This window comes from Phytophthora cinnamomi (assembly GCF_018691715.1).
Source record: "Phytophthora cinnamomi strain GKB4 chromosome Unknown Contig50, whole genome shotgun sequence".
Taxonomy (NCBI): domain Eukaryota; phylum Oomycota; class Peronosporomycetes; order Peronosporales; family Peronosporaceae; genus Phytophthora; species Phytophthora cinnamomi.
In genome coordinates this window covers 288429-315135 of record NW_027150983.1, presented here as the reverse complement: position 1 = coordinate 315135, position 26707 = coordinate 288429, and the positions used below count along the sequence as shown (strand labels likewise).

The 26707-nt window shown below is 55.9% G+C and overlaps 5 protein-coding genes across 5 annotated transcripts; 3 read left to right on the top strand and 2 right to left on the bottom strand.

Annotated features, from left to right (window-relative positions):
* Positions 1–9160: 9160 nt before the first annotated feature.
* Positions 9161–11968, top strand: IUM83_06530 (Protein required for meiotic chromosome segregation; the record flags this gene model as incomplete). Its single annotated transcript, XM_067930750.1, has 1 exon — positions 9161–11968. One exon carries the CDS (start codon positions 9161–9163, stop codon positions 11966–11968), a length of 2808 nt encoding a protein of 935 aa, XP_067789739.1.
* Positions 11969–12657: 689 nt separating this feature from the next.
* Positions 12658–14370, top strand: IUM83_06529 (IQ motif containing GTPase activating protein; the record flags this gene model as incomplete). Its single annotated transcript, XM_067930749.1, has 1 exon — positions 12658–14370. One exon carries the CDS (start codon positions 12658–12660, stop codon positions 14368–14370), a length of 1713 nt encoding a protein of 570 aa, XP_067789884.1.
* A 233-nt stretch (positions 14371–14603) lies between these two features.
* IUM83_06528 (DHS-like NAD/FAD-binding domain-containing protein) lies at positions 14604–15690 on the bottom strand (the record flags this gene model as incomplete). The annotated part of the gene is made up of 3 exons (XM_067930748.1): positions 14604–14865; positions 14946–15391; positions 15487–15690. 3 exons carry the CDS (start codon positions 15688–15690, stop codon positions 14604–14606), a joined length of 912 nt encoding a protein of 303 aa, XP_067789885.1.
* A 407-nt stretch (positions 15691–16097) lies between these two features.
* IUM83_06527 (uncharacterized protein) lies at positions 16098–16664 on the top strand (the record flags this gene model as incomplete). Its single annotated transcript, XM_067930747.1, has 1 exon — positions 16098–16664. The coding sequence occupies one exon, from the start codon at positions 16098–16100 to the stop codon at positions 16662–16664; it is 567 nt and encodes a 188-aa protein (XP_067789877.1).
* A 1484-nt stretch (positions 16665–18148) lies between these two features.
* Positions 18149–18403, bottom strand: IUM83_06526 (uncharacterized protein; the record flags this gene model as incomplete). The annotated part of the gene is made up of 1 exon (XM_067930746.1): positions 18149–18403. The coding sequence occupies one exon, from the start codon at positions 18401–18403 to the stop codon at positions 18149–18151; it is 255 nt and encodes an 84-aa protein (XP_067789878.1).
* Positions 18404–26707: the final 8304 nt, after the last annotated feature.

Sequence of the window (26707 nt, the reverse complement as noted above, 5' to 3'; positions counted from 1 at the left end):
TGTCGGTCTCGACACGTCAATTAATATTGACTGCTTGTCAATTGTTTGTGCTGGGGATTTCCGTGCTCATCCGCAATGAGCACGATCAAGTTGAAGACCACTATTGTAACAGAGTGTAAACTCTCTGTTGCTGTGTACAATGCGCGATAGCGCGAGGTGCGCCGCTACCACGGGGACAGACAACACAGTGTCTGTGTACGATTCTTCGATGTCGACCGCGTCTATGCGTCGACATCTCTAAGCAATTTCTGTTGCTTACCGTGATCGGGTAAGCAAGCGCCAAAGCACTTCGAGTCCTTCTCGAAGTGGCAAGTATTAGCAACTCCACGCTGTTGCGGTGGAGGCTGGTGTCCGTGCGCCGTGCGCACTGTCCGTCCAGGTGGCGGTGCATATTAGCAACCGCGACCACAACAGGTATACTATATGTATACCTGAGAGCTTCAATGATCTCCGTGCTAATTATCTAGCACGCGAGTTGTCAGGCGTTGTAGATTACTACAGCGCTCGCACTACCTTCTTGCTGGTAGTGCGTGTTGGGTTCGTACTCCTTCACCATGTCCGGAACGTCTTCCATCAGGACGTTCCGTGGTTCCCACGTGTCGTGTTAGGGAGGAAACCTCTCCAACGAATGCGAAAACAATCCGGACCTCGGATTGTTTTCCTATGATCAACAATTCGCTGGACGATCCAGCGAATTTCTCCGCGTGCGTCTCGCAGCGGTGGCGGAGGTGGTGGAAACACGCTCCGATGGTCAACGCCGTGTTGACCTTCATCTCGTGTTGCTCCACGACCAAGTGACGGTCGTGGAGTACTTTCAGAGCGCGGCGGTTGCCGCTCTGTTCCTTCGTGTCCCGGCTCTGGCGGTCTCCCAGACCGCCTTGAACGTGCCGGTCGGGCTGTAGGCCCGACTGTATTAACTGCTCCAGCGCGACTACGCGCTGGAGGGAGGCTTCCCCTGTCGAGGCTGTCTCTTCGGGTCAGACGAGCCACTTGGCTCGTGCTGGAGGTATGGCTTTAACCGCCCGACATAAAATGTCGGGTGGAGCCGCATGCTAGACGGTATGTCTAGCGTGTATGCGTTACCTTGGCGTGCCATCACCGTGAATGGCCCGATGAAGCGCGGAGCAAGCTTGCTTGCTCCGAAATCCGAAACTGCATGTTTGGGCAGGTTTTGAGTAGATAACAAAACCAATGAATTCACGTTGAATTAATTTGTGTTGCCCCTGCCAATATTATCGGCGTTCAGCTTCTGTTTATCCACAGAAGCTGCAATCGTGTCCTGGACAAACCGAATTACGGCTTGTCTTTTATTGATAAAGTCAATCGCATCCGAGCTGAACTCGTTCAGCTCGCTCTCCTAAGAGGCCCGGCCTCTGCGTGGTTCTTCGCGGTGTCTGCGCCGGGCGCAGACCGTGGTCCTGTTCCTTGTGGAGTCTGTGCTCTGCACGAACTCGTTTTCCTGTTCTGGGGGTCAGCACACTGCGCTGACCCTTGGTTCTTCCTGCCAAGGTCTGCGCCCCCCGCAGACCTGGTTGTCTTGGTCCTTGTTGTGGCGGCTGACACTGTGCAAGTGTCAGCGGCTTTTTGCGACTGCTGTGTTGCAGTCGTAGATCCTCCCCCACTTAAAGTGGGAGCCACCACTCCGAGTAAACTGGTCAGACGGGGATGCCGCATGGCATTAACATAAAACGGTGTATGCCCGGTCGAGGCATGCACCGAGTTGTTGATGGCGAATTCCGCCATCGACAAACACTCGCTCCAGTTTTGGAACGAGTGAGCGTAGCTCTTCAAAATGTCGACGAGCACGCGATTCACGCGCTCGGTTTGACCGTCCGTCTGCGGATGATCCGCAGTCGACATGGAAAGCTGGCTCCCAAGAAGTGTAAACACTTCTTGCCACAGGTGCGCTGTGAAGCGCGGGTCTCTGTCCGACACGATGTCGGACGGCATGCCATGGTGTTTGAACACCATGTCGACGAACAGACGGGCCGTCTGCTTCGCGGTCACCTCTGCCGGCACCGCAGCAAGATGTACCATCTTGCTGAAGCGGTCGACGAAGACCACAACACCGGTATTCCCTCCGCTGTCCGGGGGAAGACCAAAGATGAAGTCCAATGACATGGACTTCCAACACTCCGACGGAGTCGGTAGTGATTGTAATGGAGCCTGCGCAAACGGCGCAGGCTTTACGCGTTGGCATACCTCGCAAGCACGGACGTACTTGCGCACCCACTTGTACTGGTGGTGCCAGTAGAAGTCACGCGTGAGAAGGACGTATGTCTTCTCACGTCCGAGATGTCCCGCAGACGGGGCATCATGATACTCGTACATGATCCTGAGTCGCAGGTCATGGTCATTTGGCACGACAACGCGGTCCGCGTTGTCGTCGACTGCATTATAAAGAAGCAGTCCGTCGTGCACCCGATATCGGTGTGCACGCGCACGAAGGTGCTTGGGCAACTTCTGACGGGACTTGTCAGAAGGTGCTGTGCCATAGGCCAGCAAGAGTTTCGCGTCCGCGTCGTGCGCGTACGCGGCCTTCACGTCGTCCAACAGAGACGACGTGGGTTTGCTCGATCGCATGGCGTCAATGGCATTGACGTCAACAGCTTCTGCATAGTCCGGCCGACGTGATAACGCGTCGGCCACCACGTTCAATCTTCCGGGTTTGTATTCGACCCGGAAGTTATACTCCGCAAAGAATGAGAGCCATCTCGCCATTCTTTGTGATATGTGTGGCGACTTCACTGCGGTGCGCAGTGAAGCATGGTCGGTGTAGACCACAAATGGTCTACTCCCAAGCAAGTACACTCGGAACTTTGCGAGTGCATACTTCATGGCAAGGAGTTCCTTGTCATGCACCGGATAGTTGCGCTCAGCTGGCTTCAGCTGACGCGATTGGTAGTAGACGACACGATCACGGCCCTCGTGATCGTGCTGCATTAACGCGCATCCGATCGCGAAATCGGATGCGTCACACACTACGTGAAATGGGCGATCTTGGTCAGCCACTGCCAAGATCGGCGCCTCAGTCAAGCCCGCTTGACTGCATCGAATACTTTTGGCAATCGGGTGTCCAATTCCACACAGCTTCTTTCTTAAGAAGCTGTGACAGCGGGCGGATCTTGCCCGCATAGTCCTCCACGTACTTGCACAAGTACGTGGCCAAATAAGGAACTGCCTCAGTTCCTTGACACTTGAAGGCGTTGGCCATTCGTTAATCACTCTGACCTTTTCTGGGTCAGGGCGGACACCATTCTTCCCTACGAGACACCCGAGGACGGGTATCTCGCTCGCCCGAAGATACACTTCTTCAGGTTCGCGTAGAGCTTATGCTTTCGCATAAGCTCAAGTAGCTCCGGAGATGCACCCTGTGCATCTCTACGTCGTCTTCCGTCCACAGCCCGGCTGTGGATGAACTCATCATCGAAGTAGCTCGGCGCGAAGTCGCGCACCGAGCGCAACAAGTGCGTCACGCACCTGTTGAAAGTCGCAGGGGCGTTCTTAAGCCCCTGTGGCATTACTAGCCATTCCCAGAGCATGCCGCTTGGCGTGCTCACTGCCGTGAGAGGGATATCGCTCTCACGCATTAGGATTTGATAAAATCCATCTCGCAAGTCGAGAGCACTGTAAACGGTGCTCCCGGCCATCGAATCGATGATAACATCTTTTCGCGGTATCGGCGTCTGCGCCGGTACCGTCGCATCGTTCAGCTTGTTGTAGGCATGAACGATGCGCCATCCGCCCTGTGGCTTCTTGACACAGATCGTCGGAGCACTGTGCGGGGACTTTGATTCCCGCACTTGTCCTGCTTTACGACGACTTTCAAAGAAGTCGTCGATCGCTTTCACTTGCTCTCGCGGCAGTGGCCACTGCCGCGTGACACAGTACTTCGTGCCCGGCACGAGATCAATCTCGTGCTGAATGCCCTTATCCTGCGGAAGCTCCGCAGAATGTCTTCCGGGAGTACGTCTTTGTACTCCCTCAACAATTCGTAATAGGGACTCGACTTCAGCGAGTCCCAACCTTATTCCTCGAAGCGCTCTCGCTTCGTCTTCGCACTGAGAGTGTCTTCACTCTCAGTGGTACTTCCATGAAGAGCTGCCTCAGCTCTTCGCTCTCGCTCGCCGTTCTTTCGCTGTCCGAAAGAACGCAGACTTGCTCGATGCGTCCATCGTGCAAGTTGCGCGTGAAGCGCTTCCAGCTCATGGCTGGAAGCGAAGTCAACTCCGACGCCGTCGTCGGAGGACTAGCGAGTTCCATGTCACGATACTGGAATCCAGTATCGGTGCGCGTCAAGACGCTTAGCGTCTTGACATTCGGCGTCACCACCGCAGTCTGCCCAGCAGACTGCTCTTGTTGCGTCTCGGTCCCGGACCGAGACTTGCGCAGCGTTTTCCGCTTGCGCCGTCTTCTTGTTGTGCGGAGCCCGGCTCCGCACAGTTGTTCTTCTGCTCCAGGCCCGGCCGTGGACAGTCGTTCGCCGGCGGACCCTGTCCGCGGGCGCGCGGTATCAAGCCCGGCTTGACCGCATTTTCCTTCGTGCAGCCCGGCTGCACGGTAATGTGTCCTTCGCCGGCAGACCCTGTCTGCGGGCGCGCGATATCAAGCCCGGCTTGATCGCATGGCGCTTCGTCGTGCAGCCCGGCTGCACGACAGCATGCAATTGCGTCAGTGCGGTACGTTTGCAACCGTCCGCACTGTTTGCAGCGTCAACTCCCGGAGTTGACACGCCTTCGTCACCTCGACGCCATTCATTGGCGGAGCCCCTCATGACCGAGGGTGCGTCGGCTCCCGGAGCCGACGCGTCGTTGTCGACCTGACCTCTTCGGGTCAGGGACTGTCCCTTACACGCTTGAACGTGGGTGTTGGTTCCCGAACCAACACATCTTCTTCTTCCGACGTCGGCAGCATTGCCGACGCGCGCACCGTCTATCACCGGATCATGCCGTGCAAGCCACGGCATGCCCATACACGTCGAACTTATCGTCCAGGTCCCGGAAGATAAAGTGTTCGACAAACACTCGTTGTTTGTACGAGAAGCGCACGTTCACGACGCGCTTCTCGGTCTTACGATGGCACCTGTTGCCAGTCGTACCTCCAGAAGACTTCGAGGTGTATCTACCTCCTCGAAGTCAAGTCTCGGCAGGCTCCGTAGTCGAACAAAGTTGTTCGACGCGCCTGAATCTACCAAAGCTCGAAGAGAGTCACTCGCTCTCTTCGAGTAAACCTTCAAGATGACTAGGTTTGGCCTGTCATCTTGTTTCTTGCAGTGAGAGCTGGTCTCACTGGGGGCTGCAGTCCTCAGTGTGCGTGCCCGATGTCGGCACGCGCGACTGCATTACCAGTAGGGCGCCCCGCGCCTACTGGATGTTCACGTTTTTGTTTGTTCGCGGCGATGCCCAGCATCGCCACGACGGCTACTATTGTAGTGCACGGGAGCCGTGCACTCTCTGGTAAGTGACCGATCCTTCCGCAACGGAAGCATCGCACATTATTTCCGTGCTGCTGGTGACCAGCAGCCGTTGCATCGAGAGGTCCATTGGTTCCGGACCTCCCGTGCTCACTACCGGGCGCGGTTGCGACCTCGGCACGCTCGCATGCAGTTTAGCCTGCCGCAGGCTAAACTCTTCTTGCATTGCGAGAGTAATCGCAGCTTCGAGAGTACTCGGGTACTCTCGGAAGAGATAGGTCTTCACAGGCCCATCTCTAAGCCCTTTCATGAACGTGACGACCTTGGTCGCCTCGTCAATCGGGTTAGTCACGATATTTGATACCAAATATCGTGCGCGCTGCGCGTAAGCATGGACGTCATGCTTACCCTGCTGCAGGTCGAGGAATTCCGCCCTCGACCGGAACTCATTTGCGGGGCTCAAACGCTTGTTTGAGCTCCTCTTTGAATATCTCGTACGTGCTAAAGCACGTAGGATCTGAGAGTCGGCGTCCGTACGCCCAACTCCTCGCTCGTCCGCCAAGACATGACATGGCGAACGCAACCTTTGACAACGGGTCGACGATACGTCGAGCCGCAATGGCTGTGTCGAGTTCGACAAGCCATCGGAGGAGAGGCTCGCCCTCTCTTCCTACATAATTGCTCACGCTCAATTTTAATGATTGAGCACGCGGTGTCGTCCCCGACGACGCCGTTGTTGAGGAAGCAGCATCGCGCTGCTCCTTCATGATGAATCCCAGAGCAACACCATGTTGCTCTGTCGGCGATAGCGTACGCAACATTGCGGCTATCGCCGCCTCCCCAATGACTGTTGACAGTCGTTGGAGGGCTTCCCACTCTGGATCCGACAGGTGGGGGCAGTCCGCGCGTGCAACATGAGTTGCAGGCGTATTGGAGCTCTCCATGGGCACCTCCGTGCTCATGTGGTTCTCGGCTCCGCGTTCGTACACCTCGTACGAACGTCAAGTAGTCGGTCGTTGGACGGACTACAAAGTGCTACCAGGTGTAGTGGGCCTACTTTGGCTCACTACTTTAGTTTACACGTCGCGCTACGTGTATGAGGAAGCGTAGGAGTTTATTAATAATTTGAATTAATTATACTTGAGTCCACAAGTATAATATAAATCAAATAAAACACCGAGTAGGTAGTTTAAGGTAAAATGAGAACTGTATTGCTTGTAAATTGATCTTCCTCTAAAATCTGCTAAAAACTGTTTATCATCTATGAAAGGGTTGACAGCGGCTGGCTGTCAGAGCCCCGCTAATATGCATGACTCTGATTGGTAGAAAGATGCTGCTTTCTACCAATAGGATCTTTTGGGTATGTGTGGACCACTCACTGTGGTGGTCCACTTCAATGTATCCATTGGTGTGTCTTACACCAATGTGAGGAAGTATCTAAAACCTTTAACAGATATTTATCTGTTAAACCATAAGCGGCAATTGCCATGCACAAGTGACAGTTGTCACTTGTGACCGTTGTCATGCACAAGTGACTGTTGTCACTTGTGTGTGTAACCCCGTTACAGTACGAAACCCAACACGCACTACCAGCAAGAAGGTAGTGCGAGCGCTGTAGTAATCTACAACGCCTGACAACTCGCGTGCTAGATAATTAGCACGGAGATCATTGAAGCTCTCAGGTATACATATAGTATACCTGTTGTGGTCGCGGTTGCTAATATGCACCGCCACCTGGACGGACAGTGCGCACGGCGCACGGACACCAGCCTCCACCGCAACAGCGTGGAGTTGCTAATACTTGCCACTTCGAGAAGGACTCGAAGTGCTTTGGCGCTTGCTTACCCGATCACGGTAAGCAACAGAAATTCGCTTAGAGATGTCGACGCATAGACGCGGTCGACATCGAAGAATCGTACACAGACACTGTGTTGTCCGTCCCCGTGGTAGCTTTGGCGCACCTCGCGCTACCGCGCATTGTACAGCAACAGAGAGTTTACACTCTGTTGCAATGGTGGTCTTCAGCTTGATCGTGCTCATTGCGGATGAGCACGGAAACCCCAGCACAAACAATTGACAAGCAGTCAATATTAATTGACGTGTCGAGACCGACACGTCTAAGCTTAACGGGGGATGGTGTAACTGGGTTACACACACAAGTGACAACAGTCACTTGTGCATGACAACGGTCACAAGTGACAACTGTCACTTGTGCATGGCAATTGCCGCTTATGGTTTAACAGATAAATATCTGTTAAAGGTTTTAGATACTTCCTCACATTGGTGTAAGACACACCAATGGATACATTGAAGTGGACCACCACAATGAGTGGTCCACACATACCCAAAAGATCCTATTGGTAGAAAGCAGCATCTTTCTACCAATCAGAGACATGCATATTAGCGGGGCTCTGACAGCCAGCCGCTGTCAACCCTTTCATAGATGATAAACAGTTTTTAGCAGATTTTAGAGGAAGATCAATTTACAAGCAATACAGTTCTCATTTTACCTTAAACTACCTACTCGGTGTTTTATTTGATTTATATTATACTTGTGGACTCAAGTATAATTAATTCAAATTATTAATAAACTCCTACGCTTCCTCATACACGTAGCGCAACGTGTAAGCTAAAGTAGTGAGCCAAAGTAGGCCCACTACAGAACTTATTTTACCATGAGTAATACAGTAAATATACGCACGGGGTTTGCCTCTAAATATGCGTCAATTCTCGCGCGGAGGCGGGTGTAGCCTCGCGCTGGAAATTCTGACGCAAGTCGATGGGATTTCCAGTCTCGGTGAAATCGAAGAGCGTGCCAGGAGCACGCTGCACCTGACGAGACACGTAGCTCTCTTGCCCGGCAATAAACCGGATCTCGTGAGCTCCATTTTCGCGCAGCGGGCGAATGGTCATGGCGAAGCCGTGCACCTTGTCGTCTTCAGGGGACGTGGCCACACGGTTTTCTCTGGAGCGTAGCTCCCCAGCAAGCCTGCGAAGCATTTTAAGCAGATCGGTCATGCGTGTGTCAAGATTCTGGATCAGAGCCATCTTCTCCTGGTGGTGCGTTGCAATCAAATCGGCAATCTGCTCGTCCTTGCGCTCGATAATCCTTGCGAGTCGCGTGGCCTCGCGGCGAGCGTCACGCAGCTGGCGACGGAGGTCACGATTCTCAGCTTGCAAAACATCTGCGATACTCATTATCGGTGGGGGGGGGGGCAGGAAGGGATGAAGCTGGAAACGGGACAGGTGGGTCTTGGAAGCACAAGCGAGAGTGAGAAGCTGTGGCTGGTGGAAGGATGAAGCCGAGAAAGGGGTCAGTTTGATCGTTTCTGAGAGGAATCGGATTGTTAGAGTTTTCTAAGTGCGTCCAGGATTTGATATGACCAATAAAATCGCCTAAAAAAAGGGACAGATGTCATTGCTTTAGCCAATCTCCTTTAGCTAGTTTTCGCGTTTTTATGATGGGTTCGCTGTGAATAATCGCACAGAATAGACGGTATACTAGACATGAGTGATATCCTATTCTGTATGATACAGAATAAATAACGGGGTTGAAAGGGTTAACCAGACGGAAAGCGCTGGCAAAAACGCTCTTAGGTACTAAAACCCTGTTTTTGGTCGTCAATACACTAAATTATGGTGGGGAATCTCACCACTCGCAGCACCACAGCAAAGTTTGAGCAAACTGCAGCGAATCAGATCCACTCGAGCAAAGGGTCCCCAGAGAATCGAGCTGAGTCGCGAGTCATGGAGGACGACGACGCGACGCCCGAGGTGACGTCCGCGCCGATCAACGGGCCGGCGCAGGGCCGCAGCGAGCGCCACCTCTCGGCGGGCGCCATGAACCTGGCGCTGCAGGACGACCAGTGGACCTTCGAGTCGCCCGTGTCGCCGCAGCCTGGCCAGCCGCTGGTCGTGCACCCAGGCACGTACCGCTACCTGAAGGGCGCGGAGCTGGAGGGTGCCACCTACGACTTCGCCATCGTGACGCGGCGCAAGGCCAAGCAGCAATCGCGGCAGAGCAAGAAGCAGACGGAGGAGGAGAGCAGCGACGTGGCCGTGGACATCAGCGTCGGCGTGGAGGGCCAGCTGATCGAGAAGCTTGTGGCCAGCGGCCTGGACGTCGACGTGCTGGAGGGCGACTTCAGCCGCGTGGAGGCCGATGGCAAGAAGGCCAGCAAGTATTTCGTGCTGCTGATCCGCGGCAACGACGAGGCGCTGGCCATCTACGGGCGGCGCCTGCGCTTCCAGACGTGGCTGCGCAGCGGCAACTCGCGGGAGGTAGACTCGGTGGCGCAGAGTAGCCCCATTGTCACGCCTGCCGAGCGGATCCAAGTGATCGACCACATCATCAGAGAGACGGCCAAGATCACGGAGGACCACCCCAACGTGAGATCGATCTTCCCCGTGCACGACCCTGCGACCAACAGGTACTTGTTGAAGACGTTCATCGGGACGCAGAAGTTGGAGTTTCTGTCGGAGAATTTCCTCCGTAAGGTGAGAGCTCACTTTGGCGAGAAGGTGGGCTACTACTTCGCGTTCATGGACTTCTACAACAAGTTCCTGGTGCCCATCGCGTTGCTTGGTGTGCTCCTGACGTGTCTGCGTGGGGTCATGGGCACGCCCATGTACATGCGTGTGTTGGTGGGCTGGGCCGTGCTGATTTCGGTGGTGTGGAGCTACTGGTTCCTGAAGGCCTGGTCTCGCCGCAACAATGAACTCAACCACATGTGGGCGAACAATACCGACACCAACACGATTGTGTACCGCAACCCGAAATTCCGCGGCGATGCATTTGTGAACCCGGTTACCGGCCTGCCTGACCAATACTACCCGAGCTGGAAACGCTACCCAAAGTATCTAGCGATGGTCACCTTCATGGTAGTGCAGATCTCTATCATGATGTTTGTGATTGCTATTTGGATCACCGCGTTCGAGGTGCTCAAAGTGCGCTACCCGGACAGAGGAATCTTTTCAGCGCAGTGGTTCTACATCCTCGGCGGCGGTATACTCTACGGGTTGTTTGTTGATATAATCCAGTGGAGTGTCATTGTGACGAAGGCCGCACGAATGTTCACTGAGTGGGAAAACTGGAAAACCATCGAGCAGTTTGAGAAGTCGATGATCCGCAAGCTGTTCCTCATGGACTTCCTCAACTACTACACGTGGTTCTTCTTATTAGCGTTCGTGTATGTGATCCCCGGTGCTGGCGATACAATTACCAACTTCCTCAACGCACTTATTTGGAAGGACCCGGCCAATTGTTGCTTTGGGCCGTATATGGATCGTTCGGGCTCGTATTGTGACTCGTGTCCTCCAGCTTGGAATGAGATGGGATTCCGCGAAACTCGTTGCATTCCATGCCGTGGCTGGGTAACTTTCGACATCAACCACCTCGACTTGGAGACCTTGTTCCTAACGCCTATCATTATCACCCAGCTGCTAAACTTGCTCATTGCCGTGACCGTCCCGTGGATTCACCGTAAACACTACGAACAACGTCTCCGCGGCACGGATCGCAAAGTCATGGCTATGGTTAAAGCGCAAGGAGAACGACGATTGCTCGCCGAGATGTCTTATCAAAACGAGGACTCCGATAACGCGCGCGATCAACGCACGCCCAACCGAGGCGATACTGCTGCACGGAACAGCGACAACCTAGCACACCTATTGAATCGGTCGTCGGCGCGGTACCTCGAGAACAGTGAACGCGAAGTGGAGTTGCTCAACGCGAAGGCACGTGCAATTTTGTTCGAGAGCGAGCAGGAGAACTACGACCCGTATGATGACTACCACCACATGACGGTGCAGTTCGGCTTCGTGGTCATGTTTTCCATGCTGTGGCCGCTCATGCCTGCCGCCTGCATGATCGTTAATGCGTTGAAGACGCGCGGGGACGGATTCCGCCTCTGCCGAACCAACCGACGTCCGTTCCCCCGCAAGGCCAGCGGCATCGGTGAATGGCACAATATGCTCCACGTACTCGCCCTCACTGGTGTGATTGTCAACATCGGGCTTATCTTCATCTCCACGGGCGCCATGGAGTTCTACTCGCCGTCTTGCTCGAAGCAGATCTCGGACGCCATGGGTGGCGATTTCTCGCACTTCCGCTTCGGTCCGGACTTTGCCTGCTTCTCACTCACCACGCGCATGGTCATGATTCTCGTAAGCGAGCATCTCTCGCTGCTGTTGATCTGGTCCTTCTGGAAAATCATCCGCAGCGTTCCAGCGCAAGTCCAACTCGACATGCTGCGCCAAGAATTTGCGTTCAAGTCCAAACTGTACGAGCGCGCGACCAAGACTGCGAGCACGACGGCCGCGTCGTTGGCAGCCTTTGCGGCACAACCAGCTCGTGGCAACACGTACCCGACGGTGTACACCGCGACGGTGGTGAGTGGTCCTACAACGCCTGTGGGAGTATCCCAGCGAGATCGTGCTTTCGTCGGGTCGAAGGAAGAGAAAGAGCCGTTGCTGTCGACCAAGCGTTTGGCGCAGGCCTGGGACTCCGCTAAATCACCCGAGAAGCCCCACAAGTCCAACCAGGATGACGCGTGATCTGCTGGCGTCGCCGAAGAAACCTATCTATCCGAGAGTAGACTTATTAGCGCTAGCTGTAGGGATACACCATCCTTGCAGCGCGAAAGAGGATACTTTTAGTAGTTGAAGCTGCATTATTACCTCGATTTACCACCAAGTTTCGGTCAACATGGTGCGGGATAAGTTGCTGCCGTTGGGTTAATAGCCCAGACGCCGGAAGAAAGTTGCGGACAGCTGGCTTGCATGCCCATGGTTGTCATGGCGCCTCGTGGCGGAGACTGACGTGGTGGACTGGTGGTCTGATCGCAGTCAGGGTTCAGTAGTAATAGCCATTTTCGGCTCTCAGTAATACAACTTCATTTATTATCAATATTCAAAAATTAATATAATAAACTGTGTAAATAGATATTTACATTACAAATGAAATGTGCAGTAAGATGCGCGTAGTAGATGCCGATTCCTCAATTTGCCTCTTATATGTGATATAGTACCTGACGCAATAAAGTAATAAGTGGGTCTGTCAAAATATATTATAGTATCCCCGATATCATTACTACTCAGGTTTATTCCGCGCCCAGCTGGTCTCCACGCCGGACCGACTTTCCGCCGTCATTCCCCGACTTGAGCTGGAGCGCGCAGTTTGTCGTCGGTCGAGAGAGAGAGAGAGCAAGTCCCAGCAGCAGCAGCAGCTTCCTTCCCATACCGCCATGTCCTTCCGCGCGCCCGTGCAGCCCCGCGGCGGCGGCTTCGGCCTGGACGCCGAGCTGGCGCGCAAGGCGGCCGAGCGCTACGACTACGACATGGAGAACGAGGCGCGCGCGTGGCTCGAGGCCATCTCGGAGATGCCGATCGGCGACGACTTCGGCGAGGGCCTGCGCGACGGCGTGGTGCTGTGCACCGTGGCCAACAAGATCCACGCGGGCGTGGTCAAGCGCGTGGAGACCAAGTCCAAGATGCCCTTCAAGCTCATGGAGAACGTGTCGGCGTTCCTCAAGGCCTGCCGCGTCATGGGCGTGAACGAGTTCGACCTGTTCGAGACCGTGGACCTGTTCGAGCTCAAGGACCTGGGCAACGTGGTGCGCTGCGTCTTCGCGCTGGGGCGCGCCGTGCAGCGCAACTACCCGGACTTCAAGGGCCCGACGCTGGGCGTCAAGGAGAGCATCAAGAACCAGCGCTCCTTCACACCCGACCAGCTGGCGGACGGCAAGAACATCATCTCGCAACAGACGCTCGGCAGCTTCCGCACCATGAAGCGCTACACGTCGTACCACACCAACAACGTCATGCTGGGCGCCGACGCGGCCCAGAGCGCGTACCGCGCGCCGCCCCCGCCGCCGCCTCCGTCCAAGGAGAAGATCGCGCAGCTGTCGCGCTTCCGCAGTGCGGACAAGCTCACCACGTTCGACTCGCAGCCTGAGGGAGAGCTGTCTCCCAGCGCGAAGCACGTGCCGACGAAGGAGGAGGTCGCTGCGACTGTAGCGGAGCTGTCGGAGGAGGTGGAAAAGACGACTGTGAGCGACGAAAAAGTCGCTTCGTCGATCCCCGGTCTGAACAGTGTGGCGGCTAGTTCGGGACCCACAGCGGAGGAAGAGGCTCAGGAGTGGATTGAGGCCGTTCTGGGCGAGAAGTTCCTGGCCAGCTTCGCCGACAGCCTTAAGGACGGCGTGATTCTGTGCACGCTGATGAACAAGATCCAGCCCGGTCTAATCCCGAAGATCCAGACGTCGACGATGCCCTTCAAGCAGATGGAAAACGTGAGCAGCTTCGTGCGCGCGTGCCGCACTATCGGCGTTGCCGAGTTCGATTTGTTCGAGACAGTGGACCTGTACAATCAGAAGAACATTGGACAGGTTGTGCAGTGCATCCATGCGCTTGGCCGTACCATCCAAAAGACTATGCCCGAGTACGATGGTCCTCGCCTTGGCGTGAAAGAGTCGACTGTGAACCCGCGTCAGTTCACGGAGGCTCAGCTCCGTGAGGCCAAGTCGGCTGTTCCTGTTCTGGCTCACGGCAGCCAGTCGGTGATGGAACGACTTCCTTTCGATCACTCAGCTTCGGTCACTTTCCGCTTTGACACCGCTGCAGCTGCCGCTGCAGCCGCGGATGCTAGCAGTGAAAAGAAGGCGGAGAAGCCGGAGCCAATGACTGTCGAATCAGACGCTCAACCGGAGACCACTGCTCAGCAGGATCCAACCAAGGTCGAGAAAGAAGTTACCCCGGCATCAGAGCCAGTGAAGGCGGAGGATGAAGCCGCCCCGTCATCCGAGGATAACGAGAAGCCAGCTAAGTCGACTGGACCGAGTTGGCTAGCTCAACGGGTGGCATCCCTGAACTCGGTGAGCACTGGAAGCGCTGCGAAGCCAAACCTGCCTGTCGGCGGTTCTTCGTCGGTGCTCCCCACGCGTACTGTGTGGAGCTAAGGAGCTGTGAGAACTCATGGGGTGCTTTGTTCTCCCATGAAGAGATTGCTGCGTTTTTGCGTGTGTAAGATATTCGACGACAGAAGTAGTTCAAGGTGTGTGATCTTCATCCTTCGTTTAATTGATTTGCTCCGCCAGCGAGCACTTTGCTGTCGCAACTAGAGCGTTTTGCTGTATCATGCTTTGTCAGCAGCTGCAATCATCTCTAATAGATCTATCAGCCGAGTTGCTTTCTATCCGTACAAGTCCTCAACCTCGGTCAGCAGGCTCGTGCAACGCGTGTCAATGCGCAGGTCGCACAGTTCATCTGCGCGCGTGGGTCCCAGGTTCACGATGGCGATCGGGATCTTGCGGGCGTGAGCGTGGTTAATGAGGCGCATTGCCGAAAACACTTTCAGTGACGACCCAACGACCAACAGTGCGTTGGCATCACAGACGCGCTCTAATGCTGCCGTCCGTGTGGCTGCCGGCATGTTCTCGCCGAAAAACACAACTCTAAACCATACAGCAAAAGCATGGATGTAAGACAAATGCACTCCCATACCTCCCGTCACGGCGAAAAAGAAGCAGCGTACCTGGGCTTCATGATGCCGCCGCACTTACTGCACGCTGGGTAGACGAAGTCGTCATAGTTCCACGAGATGTCGACGTCTCCGTCCGGATTCACCTTGTCACTGGATGCCACGTCTCCTGCAGCCTTGTCCGGGTGCTCGGCGGACCACTGGGCGACCTTCGGGTTCAGGTCGCGTAGAGCTTCCTGATAGCTCTGGCGAGAAGTCACGTGGCCGCAGCCTTGGCACTCCACCTCGTGCAGCGACCCGTGCATCTCCACAACGCTGTGCGAGCCGCTCTTGGTATGCAAGCGGTCCACGTTCTGCGTCAAGATGTCGGAGAGGACGCCAGCTTGTTGCAGCCCCGTGAGCGCGTGGTGCGAGCCGTTGGGCTGCGTGTTGAGGATCTTGGGCCAGCCGAGGAAGCTGCGCGCCCAGTAGCGCTGGCGATATGAGTGGGCCCCCATGAACTGTACAAAGAGCGACAAGAGAGAGAGAGAGAGAGCAAACTAGGCGGTTAGACTGCAGAAGAGAGCAAAAGGTCAGCAACAGAAGCATGGCCGACCTCCTGGAACTGGATGGGGCGGAATTCTTTGTTGCGGTTGTACACGCCGTTGGGTCCGCGGTAGTCGGGGATGCCGGAGTCTGTGGAGATGCCAGCTCCGGTCAGCACCATGGTCTTGCCGCGACCGGCCTCCAGGAATGCGCGCAGGCGGGCGGCTTCGCTGGCGACGGCGCGGCTTGCCGCCTTCTTCGCTTGCAACTGCATTTCGGACGCAAGCGTTTACGGACACTTTGTGCTTTGATTGGTTAACTCGATGTTACAAAAACGATACTGTATAACCCACTGCAGTTAACTTCTCCCACTGGTGCGAGGACCAAAATCGGTTGTGCGACGCTATATGATTGGTCAAAACCAAATGCTCAAAAATATAGGCACAACATTGTAGTACAGTGGTCCACTATTGTATTTATCGATCTTGCACTAAACTGGCGCGTCAAACGGTGACCGACTGCTGGGTACAAACGAGGACGACAGCCGAGTACAAATGAGGACGACAGCCGAATACAAGTGAGGAAGACAGCCGAGTACAATTGAGGAAGACAGTAGGGGGCATAACAAACAAACCTTCACTTCGTTTTTTTCTCTCTGGAGCCTCGCAAGTCAACCGACTCATGGATCTCCCGATAACCAGTCGACTCTACGGCGCAGCCAAAGCCGCAGCAAAATATGCAGACCATCGGCTTGAAACTCGCACCCGGACAGACTACAACAGCAGTCTTCGACGCTTCGCGGCGTTCTGTCAGAATGAAGGCTACCCGGACCCGCTCAAGCACCGCTTTGTAGAGCTGCCAGGTGTCGTGGCAGCCTACATCAACCAGCTTGCTACTACCAACACAAGTCAATGGCCTGCCGAGAAACTGCGCGCTGCTCTCAGTTGGCACTACACGAAGCCGGAGATGCTCACGGGGGGTCACCCACACGATCGCTGGGTTGTCGAGACTGGCTCGGACGGAACCCTGGTGCCGCGGGGTAATCCGGCCAGGTCTGCAGCCATCACCCAGATTCTGGCAGGTCTCAGCAAATCCAAGAAGCGCGAAAGAACCCCGAAGCGTGCATCGCCCATGTCGCTGACGATGCTGACGAGAATGATTACCTTTCTGGAATCGAACTCGGTGATCAACGAGACCATGCGATTGTGGTTTTCAGCTGTTTGCTCACTCAGCTTCTACGGCATGTGACGCATCAACGAAGTTCTTCAGATGAAGAAAGGAGACATCCACCTGGGGCTTCAACGCAAATCGCGCAAGGGCAATGCGACAATACGCTTCGGTTGTTTTACTATCCGAGATAGAAAGACAGACCATGATCCACTGGCAAGCCGGACGTACTCATTTCACCACCTTCCGAAGGAAGAGCAAGCTGCTGAGTCTCTGACATATCTAGAGAAGTGGTTTACGCATGCAAGTTCGAAGCTCCATCACATTTGGCGAGACACTGATTACGCGTTTCCTGCGCTTACGAAGGTACCACGCAACGGCTCAAAGAAACGGAAATGAGGGGCTGCTACTGCGATAGATGGAACTACGTTCGCGAACGTTGGTGTGAAGTGGGGCTCGCCTATGTCGGACAGCAATTTCACTCAGGTGCTCAACATCGTCGCTGAGGCTGCTGGAATCAGCCGAAACCTGCTCGGCGATGAGATTTGGTTTACATCTCACTGCTTTCAACGAGGTGGTGCTCAATACCGATTTATGTTTGCACCAGAAAAGCGCAGGTGGTCGCTTAAACTCGTGAAATGGTGGGCAGGTTGGGCGCCAAGTGAGAAAGCTGAGACGGTGACCAGGTATCTAGTAGATGACGTTTTGGACCGAGAAGAAAACGTGTTGGGTGACTCGCTAGCGCCCGATTCAGTCTCGTGCAGCGATGCAGCTCTGGAAAGCATACGAAGCCTCGATTATGGAGACGCTCAAATGAATAGCGACGGTACCGAAGAGTTACAAGCGACTATGAGCCCACCGGACGTGCACGAATCCGTATCTGGTATTGGAGAGCTGAAGTCGCTGCTGGAAGGTCTCCGGCAGATGGTGAAGAATATCGCAGAAACACAAGGCTCGACGCAGGAAACGGTACTGGAAGATCCTGCTACGGTGACTGATGTCGTTGCCACGCATCTGGTGTCTGAGCTTCCTGACGCAAAATCGTGGAGGGACTACGTCAATCAATACTGGAAAGCCAATCCTGCGTGTCACCAGTATCGTGCGGGCGTTGATATGCTTCCACATGAACGGAAACTCCACAGATCGCGTCTCTCCCGAATGAAAATCATCGCCGAGTTTATTCGTGATGAGTACAACAACGATGAGGCGTTGTTCGAGAAGGAATTCGCAAGCGACGTGCAGGGAGAGCTGACTGTGAACAGGATACTAACTGCTATCCGGAAACGGAGACGAACGAAGGGCTAGTCGTCCTCAATTGTACCCTCGTCCTCAATTGTACCATCGTACTGTCGTCCTCAATTGTACCCTCGTCCTCAATTGTACCATCGTACTGTCGTCCTCAATTGTACCCTCGTCCTCAATTGTACCATCGTACTGTCGTCCTCAATTGTACCCTCGTCCTCAATTGTATTGTCGTCCTCAACTGTACTGTATACAATTATTAATAGAAAAACGAATAAAAGCGTATATTAATGTAAGTGCTATGCACGATCTACCTGGACACATCAGTCATCGCCGAAATGGTAGTCCTCGTCTGAGTCGTCAGACTCGCTGTTGAAGTCGCTTGGATGATATTCATCAGCGCTGTTGGAGTCACTAGCTGTCCCGCTTGGATTTTCATCATCTTGATCTTCATATCCTTCGTACTCGAACGCAGTGTCATCGTTGTGGTCGTTGTCGGCAATGTCTTCGTCGTCACTGCCGAATAGGTCGACCGGGAACGGATATTGGCAGGCAGGGCAGAGGAAGTCCTTGTCCATGCGTCGGCCTAAGTATTGCGTGTTGTATGCCTTCAAACAGTCGTAATCAAGCTTGTGGTCACATTGCGGCCCTTCCAAAATAATCCCTTGGATAACCTCTTTGCAGACTAGGCACGTCGGTGGGGCAGGGATGTGCCCAACAACCACAGCCTCACCCTCTTCAACATCGACATCGATGGGTTCGCGACAATTTCCACACCTTGGATCGTGTGGAATGCAGCCGATCACGCAGCGTCGGTGAAAAGGTTGCCGGCAAGTCTGGTTTCCGCATATCCATATGTTTTCATCATCTTCACCGTCGTGGTCGTCGAGCGATCGTAAACAGATGCTGCAGTCGCTGACGCCTTCGCGGGGCTCTGTTCGTTCTTCACTGGTTTCAGGGACGGTTTCTGTGATGGGCGCATCCAGCAGAAATAGAGGAGGCGCGTCGAGATCAATTTCGCTCCATTCGAAATCCGCCAAGTCGAGTAGGCTTGATTCCTCGTTGTTTCTCTCATCTTCTTGGATGTTTACGCTGACATCATCTTCAACCGCGTAATCTTGATCGTCCTCTTGTAGAAGCTGGTCGAGGTGGCTGCTCTCTCCACTCAGCACATCGATGACGCTATTCTCGGTGTGACGCGCGTCAACATTTGGATCGTCACCTTGATTACGCCTACGGCGGTGCCACCCAGCGTCCGTTTGTCGCCGTGCTTGGGACATGTGGTTGAGATGCTCGACACGCTCCGTAATCGTACGGCACCGGGACGACCTCTGGTGACGGGCTAGGTGGTGGCGGTTGCCTTTAATCCACTGCCAGCAGTTCTGGCAGAGCTCACGAGGAAGCTCTGGTAGGCCTTTGCAAGTTCGCCGCAGATGACGCTGCAGGTTATCGGAGCGTCCGAAGTCATGCAGACACGTAGTGCATATATGCTCTCTAGAAATATCCATCCTATAAAGGCAAAATAATATCATCAATTTTTAATTACGTTATATCAATTATAGTCCAACACATTTACGGCTCTAAAAAGGCTGTCGCACGTGCGCTTCGGGCTGGTCGCACCAGTAGAGCAGGGGGCTTCGCGGGAGATCCGATAATGAAGCGCTGCTTTTTCCGGTCCGAGCAATTGCCGGATGCGCCTCGTGCGAGCTGAACCCACCTCAGGGCAGCAACGGCGAAGAAAAGGCTGTTCCCCTTACCCTATGTATGATTCTACGCTGTGTTATTGCATACAAACCTTTCTGATTCTGCCTGTTCAAATATACCTAACCCTACACAAAATCGCACACGGCCAGCGAAGTGCTACTTCTTTTGGCCAATCGATGCATTGAAGCATCCGCAGTCCACCTCCTTCATTTCAATATTTAAATTTGGGATTTCAAACGGAGTCACTCCGTCACGCTCCATCTGACGCATCCCTCCAACCACACCAGCTGCCGCAACACACTTGTTTCCAAACCGACAACCTGCCGGCTTCGACAGGCAGCCATTCCGCCGGCCCGCCATGCCGGTGACCTGCGGCATATACGACGTCGACACCGGCCGAGGGAGCAGCGCAGCGGACAGGTCGCTGCCACACAGCCTCGGCAGAGGCGCCGGAACGCGTGCTGGAGCGTCGAGTGAGGCAAAAAGGCAAAGAGAATGCGCCGTCCGGGAATCGAACCCGGGGCATCTCGTTGGCAACGAGATATTTTACCACTAAACCAACGGCGCTTGCACGAACACTCAACCAACAAAAACAAACAACAACAAGCCCTACGACCAACCCACCCACACCACGAAACCCGCGCAACAAACGCTCCGCCACGCTCCATCGCCTGCCTCCCTCCGACCACCACAGCCGCCGCAACACACTTGTTTCTAAACCGACAACCTCCCGGCTTCGACAGGCAGCCATTCCGCCGGCCCGCCATGCCGGTGACCTGCGGCATATACGACGTCGACACCGGCCGAGGGAGCAGCGCAGCGGACAGGTCGCTGCCACACAGCCTCGGCAGAGGCGCCGGAACGCGTGCTGGAGCGTCGAGTGAGGCAAAAAGGCAAAGAGAATGCGCCGTCCGGGAATCGAACCCGGGGCATCTCGTTGGCAACGAGATATTTTACCACTAAACCAACGGCGCTTGCACGAACACTCAACCAACAAAAACAAACAACAACAAGCCCTACGACCAACCCACCCACACCACGAAACCCGCGCAACAAACGCTCCGCCACGCTCCATCGCCTGCCTCCCTCCTGTAACGGGCCCGGTGTATGCCCGTTACTGGCTTACACCTAGGTGTTGAGGAAGCGTCTTGTTCTCAGTAAGACTGAGAACTAAGTATTAAGTCCGATGTAAATTCAACTCTGATTTATTATTAGACCGGGGCGCTAGCCCTTAGGACTAATGTGTACCACTCAAACAAAGGTCGACAGCTGATTGGCTGAAGATGGGGACTGGCTTCCCCACCTTTCAGCCAATCAGAGGATGACGAGTCAGCACACGCTAGTCGTGTGCCGACCATGCCTACTTATGCAATATCGGAAAGATGTCTAGCTACTAAAGGAAATGGAGGGCCCATTACATCACACTCCTCTCAAGGCAGCACTCACGAGACGTGAGTGCAAGCGGGGAATTCTTGGAAATTGAGACGTCAGTTGGCGCGGCGTTAACTGGGTGATCACGATGCGTGCGGACCACAGCTCCTGCGCACCGCAGGATCACAACCAGACTTGCGCGGCGAGGGACAGGAGAGTGAGACGGCGGAAAGATCGGGGATGACGCCTGCGGAGACGACTACGACAACGGGGACGGCGGCAGACACGCGGGCGAGCTCCGCGAGGACGACAGCGACGACACAATCTTCGGCGGCGGTGATCAGCACGGGCACGCCCGCGCTACGAGCTCCATCATCGTTGCGCGTGATGGACCGAGAGCTGAAGCCGTGGGATTTGTATGACTTGTCCGGCGCGGAGTCGCCAGAACCGCTGGCGACGATGCAAGATTACTTCCGTCGATTTCGAGCACTGCGGGGGGAAAGTATTGATGGCGTCGCGCATGATTCGCTCCAGCGCTCGTGGTGTGCTATGATCGTCCGATGGAATCGGATGCTTCGCGAGGGCGACAACTTCGTTGTGTGGCTCGCGGGTCGCGAGGAAGTCATTGGTGAGCATTGTTGCGGGAGCTTCGTACGCGCGTGTGTACCAACGCGTGGAATGAGGATCGGATCTGTTACGTGCAAGTCTGCGAGGGTTGTGTCGTCTGCGGCAGCTCGGAGCATTACTCCGAGGTCGACTGGACGCGTGAGGTCGCCGAGCGGCCGCTCGGTGAAACGGAGCAGTCGTGGATCGCCAAGTATCGGCGAGCGCTCAATGAGGTCTCGGTGGCTTCTATTCGCGGCGGAGGCCGCCGCGATCGTTCTCGGCGGGGTGCATCCCCGTCGGCTCGTGGTCGTTCGCGATCTCGGTCGCCGCGGGGTCGCCGTCGATGGAGTTCTCGGTCGCGATCTTGGTCGCCGCGTGGTCGGCGACAGCGGCGCTCTCGTTCGCGATCGCGCTCTCGTACTCGAGGACCACGTCCGGGACATCCCGGAGGAGAGATGAACGTGGTTCCCACGTATCCTCGTCCGGCGGATAACCAAGCCAGCGGACTCGATAGCGCCGCGCGGGGGGAATCCCGCGGGTGGATGTTCTACTCGTACGAGCGCGGGTACGAGGCGTCGCACGAGGGGGGTCCTCGTGCGCCACGAGGTGATCCACGATCCAGCACTTTTGGCCAGCCGAGTCAACAATCGGCGGAGGGGGTTCGCGGCGATAGGTCGTACGCCTGGGTGTTCCAGGGGGATGTGGAGGCTGCAGCAAATCGTGCCCTGGACGCTCAGGTGGAGGCTGAGCAGGCGACTGCGCAGATCGCACAGACACGGAGGGAGCTTGAAGCGGCGCGCCAGTCGAACCGGGAGTTACTGGCGCGGACTCGGGAGTTGGAGATGCGCGTCTTTGGAGCGCCGCGGACGGGGGCACAGCCGCGGCAGTCGGCGGCGCGGACGGCGCGCCGAGAGGGGCGTTCGCTTTACGCTCCGGCGCCGGCGCCGGAGGATCCAGTGTCGACGGGATAACAGCGGGGTGGTACTTCTTGAGCCGCCCGACGTAGAACGTCGGGTGTAATCGTAATGACGTAGGAATATCCAACGTGTAGGCTTCACCGTTAACCTTCACGACTCTGAAGGGTCCAATAAAACGAGGCGCGAGTTTGCTCGCGCCAAGATTGGTAACTGCGGAAGAGCGAATGCCGTCGGTCGACAGGAGGACTTGCTCTCCTATCCGGAAGGTAGCCATATTCTTGCGTCCGCGCCTGTCCGCGTTCTCTTTTTGTTTATCCACTGCATCTTGAAGGGCATCGCGCACAAAACGGGCGAGACGCCCGTCGCTGTACGAACGCCGAAACGGCGGCGTTATCGATCTGGCGCGCCGGGGACTTCGGTGCGTAGTTGACCGCGACTTGAGTGCTGGTATTACCGGGGTCAATCAGGGTTCGCGCAGTCCATGCTGCGAGAGGAGACGCCGCGGAGCTCGGCGTCGCGAGAGCCTGTTTCGCCTTGGAGCGGGTGACCGTGTTCAGTAACTCGGGGTCGTGAGCCCCACTCGTCACAACATATTCATCACTGCCACCGTCATCATCCCCACCCAGAGTGGAGGCACCAGACACCGTGGGATGGCCCACGGCGAGGAGAGCCGGGACACGCGGGTGCCGCGCGTTGTTCGCGAAGAACGGGGTCAGCCCCGTCGAGGCGTGCTCAGCGTTGTTGAGTGCAAACTCGGCAAGGGGTAAGAACTTGCTCCAACTCGCGAAAGAAGTTGCGTAACTCCGAAGAACATCTTCGAGGACCCTGTTGACCCGCTCTGTCTGGCCATCCGTCTCCGGATGGGCCGCCGTCGACATCGACAGCTTCGTCCCCAGAAGCTGGAAGAGGGCGGTCCAGAACGCGGACGTGAACCGCGGGTCACGATCGGAGATGATCGACTCCGGTAAACCGTGGTGTCGAAATACGCAATCGACGAAATGCGCCGCGGTCTCAGCCGCGGTGACCGTATCACTCACGGGGGTGAGATGCACCATCTTCGTGAATCGATCCACGAAAACCAAGACGCCGTTCCGACCGTCGGCATCGGGAGGGAGCCCGAAGACAAAGTCCATGGAAACTGAGCACCAGGCCTCAGTTGCGATCGGCAGTGGGTGCAGGGGCGCTTGTGACGACTTGGACGGCTTCACTCGTTGGCAGGTCTCACAAGTGCGGACCCACTTACGCACCCATTTGTACATGCGGGGCCAGTAAAAGTCGCGGGATACTGCCGCGAAGGACTTCTCGCGGCCCAAGTGTGCGCCCATGGGGCTATCATGGAACTCGTGAATGATGCGAGCTCGCAGATCGTCGTCGTTGGGTACGACGACTCGCGGAGCGCCGAAACGATCGATGTTGTAGTACAGCAGATCATTGTCAAGATGGTAGCGGTCGATCTGGTTGCGCGTATTGCGCGAGAGGGCTCCCAGTGTCTCGTCACTGGGAGAGCGGATGTACGCCAAGATGTTGGCGTAGACGGCATCGTCTGCGTACGCCGCGACGATCTCATCGCGTAAATCCATCTCGGGGGACACAGGCGTCAGGTTGATGCCTGACGCTGCGCACACTGCGCAGTGATCATCGCCTTCATCCTCGTCGTCAATCACTTGACGACCCAACACGACACGAGGATCGTAATCGGGTCGCCGAGACAGCGCGTCGGCGAGGATATTGTTCTTGCCCGGCTTGTAGTGCACGACGAAGTTGTACTCGGCGAAGAACGACAACCAGCGCGCCATACGCTGGGATAGATGCGGCGACTTCATCGCTGTCCGCAGCGATGCATGATCTGTGTACACGGCGAATGCCTGTTCGCCCAGCAGGTACACTCTGAATTTTATCAGGGCATACCGCATCGCAAGGAGCTCCTTGTCGTATACGGGGTAGTTGCGCTCAGCCGGCTTCATCTGTCGTGACTGGCAACTCACGACTCTCTCATGACCTTCATTGTCGAACTGCATGAGCGCGCACCCGATATCGAAATCGCTAGCGTCACACACAACGTGGAAAGGCTTTGAATCGTCCGGGAGCATTAGTATTGGCGCAGACGCCAAGCTCTTCTTCACCGAGTCGAATGCGGCTTGGTGCTCGGGACGCCAAGACCACGTGGCGTCTTTCTTCAACAGGGATGATAGAGGCTGGATCAGTCCGGTGTAGTCTTTCGTGTATTTGTGCAGATAGTTTGCGAGACCCAGCCACTGACGGAGCTCAGTGGGACTTGTGGGCGTAGGCCATGAGCAAATGGACGAAATCTTCTCCGGGTCAGCTCGTACTCCCTTCTTGCTCACGTAACAGCCGAGCACCGGAATCTCCGGTGCACAAAATACACACTTCTTGAGGTTGGCGTACTGTTTGTTCTCTCTCATCACTTGAAAGACTTGCCTCAAGTGCCGGATATAGACTTCGAGCGCGCTGAGACCATCCTTAGCGCTACTGTGGACGAAGATATCGTCGAAGTAACTCGGCGCGAAGTCGCGGAGTGGGCGAAGCACATGGGAAACCATGCGATTGAACTTGGCGGGTGCGTTCTTCAGACCTTGGGGCATGACGAGCCACTCCCAGAGCATTCCGCTGGGAGTACTGACGGCCGTGAGAGGGATGTCACTCTCGCGCATCAGTATCTGATAAAAGCCATCGGTCAGGTCGATGGCACTGAAGATGACACTACCCGACATGGAATCCAGTATCATGTCCTTGCGGGGGATCGGGGTCTGTGCTGGGATGGTGGCGTCGTTGAGCTTGTTGAAAGCGTGGACGATGCGCCAACCACCCGTGGCCTTCTTCACACAGAATGTCGGACTCGAATGTGGGGAGATACTCTCGCGGACGAGACCGGCTTGCCGGCGACCTTCGAAGAAGTCGTCGATGGCCTTGACTTGATCGCGCGGCAGTGGCCACTGCCGTGTCACACAATACTTCGCACCGGGTGCGAGGTCTATCTCGTGGCGAACGCCACGATCCGCTGGCAGAGCCGCACGGACCTTGTCTGGGAAGACGTCGGCAAACTCGCGGGCTGTCTCGTAGACCGGGTTACCAGACGCCTTCAGCGTTTCCCAAGACTGCGCGGCGAAGCGCTCCTCGCGCGCTGACTTTGGTTCAGCGCTCTTAGGTCTTGACGACGCGTCGTCGAACTCAATAGAGTTAATCTCGTGAGGCACCGAGTTAGCGTCGGTGATCAGACAGACTTGCTCGATGTCCCCGGCCTTAAGGTCTCGGAGGAACTTCTTCCAGGAGAGACCTGGGAGGCTGGTGATGGACTTGGCGTCGCGAGGTGGGCTCGCGACTTCGATGACGCGCGTCTGGCTGGGAGCACCGTCCGCATACTCGATTGCGCAGACCGATTCAGTCGGTCCTGGAGGTGGGTCAGCGAAACTCCGGCGAGGCTTCAATCGTCGCCGCGACCTGCGGGAGGTCTTTGTGCGTCTCGAGCCCCTGCTCGAGACTGAGGTGTCACTCCCGCTGGACGATGATGCACCCTCCTCTAGGCGCGAGAGCTCGTCCTCGACCGCGCCGGTCGTGCGCGGAGGTAACTGCGGACCAACCGCGGAATCGTCGTGCGGGATCCGCTGCTCAACCGCCTCGGTAGTACGCGGGAGCGACTGCTCGACCGCCTCGTTCTTCATCCGCGAGAAGCGCGGATGCTCGCTTGCTTGTCTCTCACGCGCGCCCTCCCGCGCGTGTTCTTTCTCGTCTTCGCCAGTCAACAGCACTGAGCAGGTCGTGCCGAGAGGGCCATCACTCACTCTGTGCACAATACGCGTCGTGGACTCCCCATCCACGACTGTGACGAGGGGCCAATCTCTTGGTGCAACCACGAGATGTGTGAATACCTCGCTCACGTCGAAGTCTTGGGGACGCTTGACTGAACGAGCCAGCCAGTCGATCTGGGGCTGGTACCGGGTCAACCATGGGATGCACAGGATACAGTCAAACGCGTAATTCATCTCGATCACAAGAAAGTCGTCGTTGCTGTGAAAGCTGTCGAACGTGAACGGCATCGAGACCTCGCGCCGCGCAACGCGGCGAGCCTTTCCGGCAGCAAGCTTGATTACCTGTTCGCCCGGACCATTCCGGACGCGAACACTATCGGGGAGCACCGACAGGCACGACGCGCGGAAGAAGTTGTTCGTCGCGCCTGAATCCAGGAGTGCGCGGAGAGGTCGCCGGGCGCCGGCGACAAACAGACTGACGATGATCAGTCTCGAGTCGCCGCTGGCAGTGGTGGCA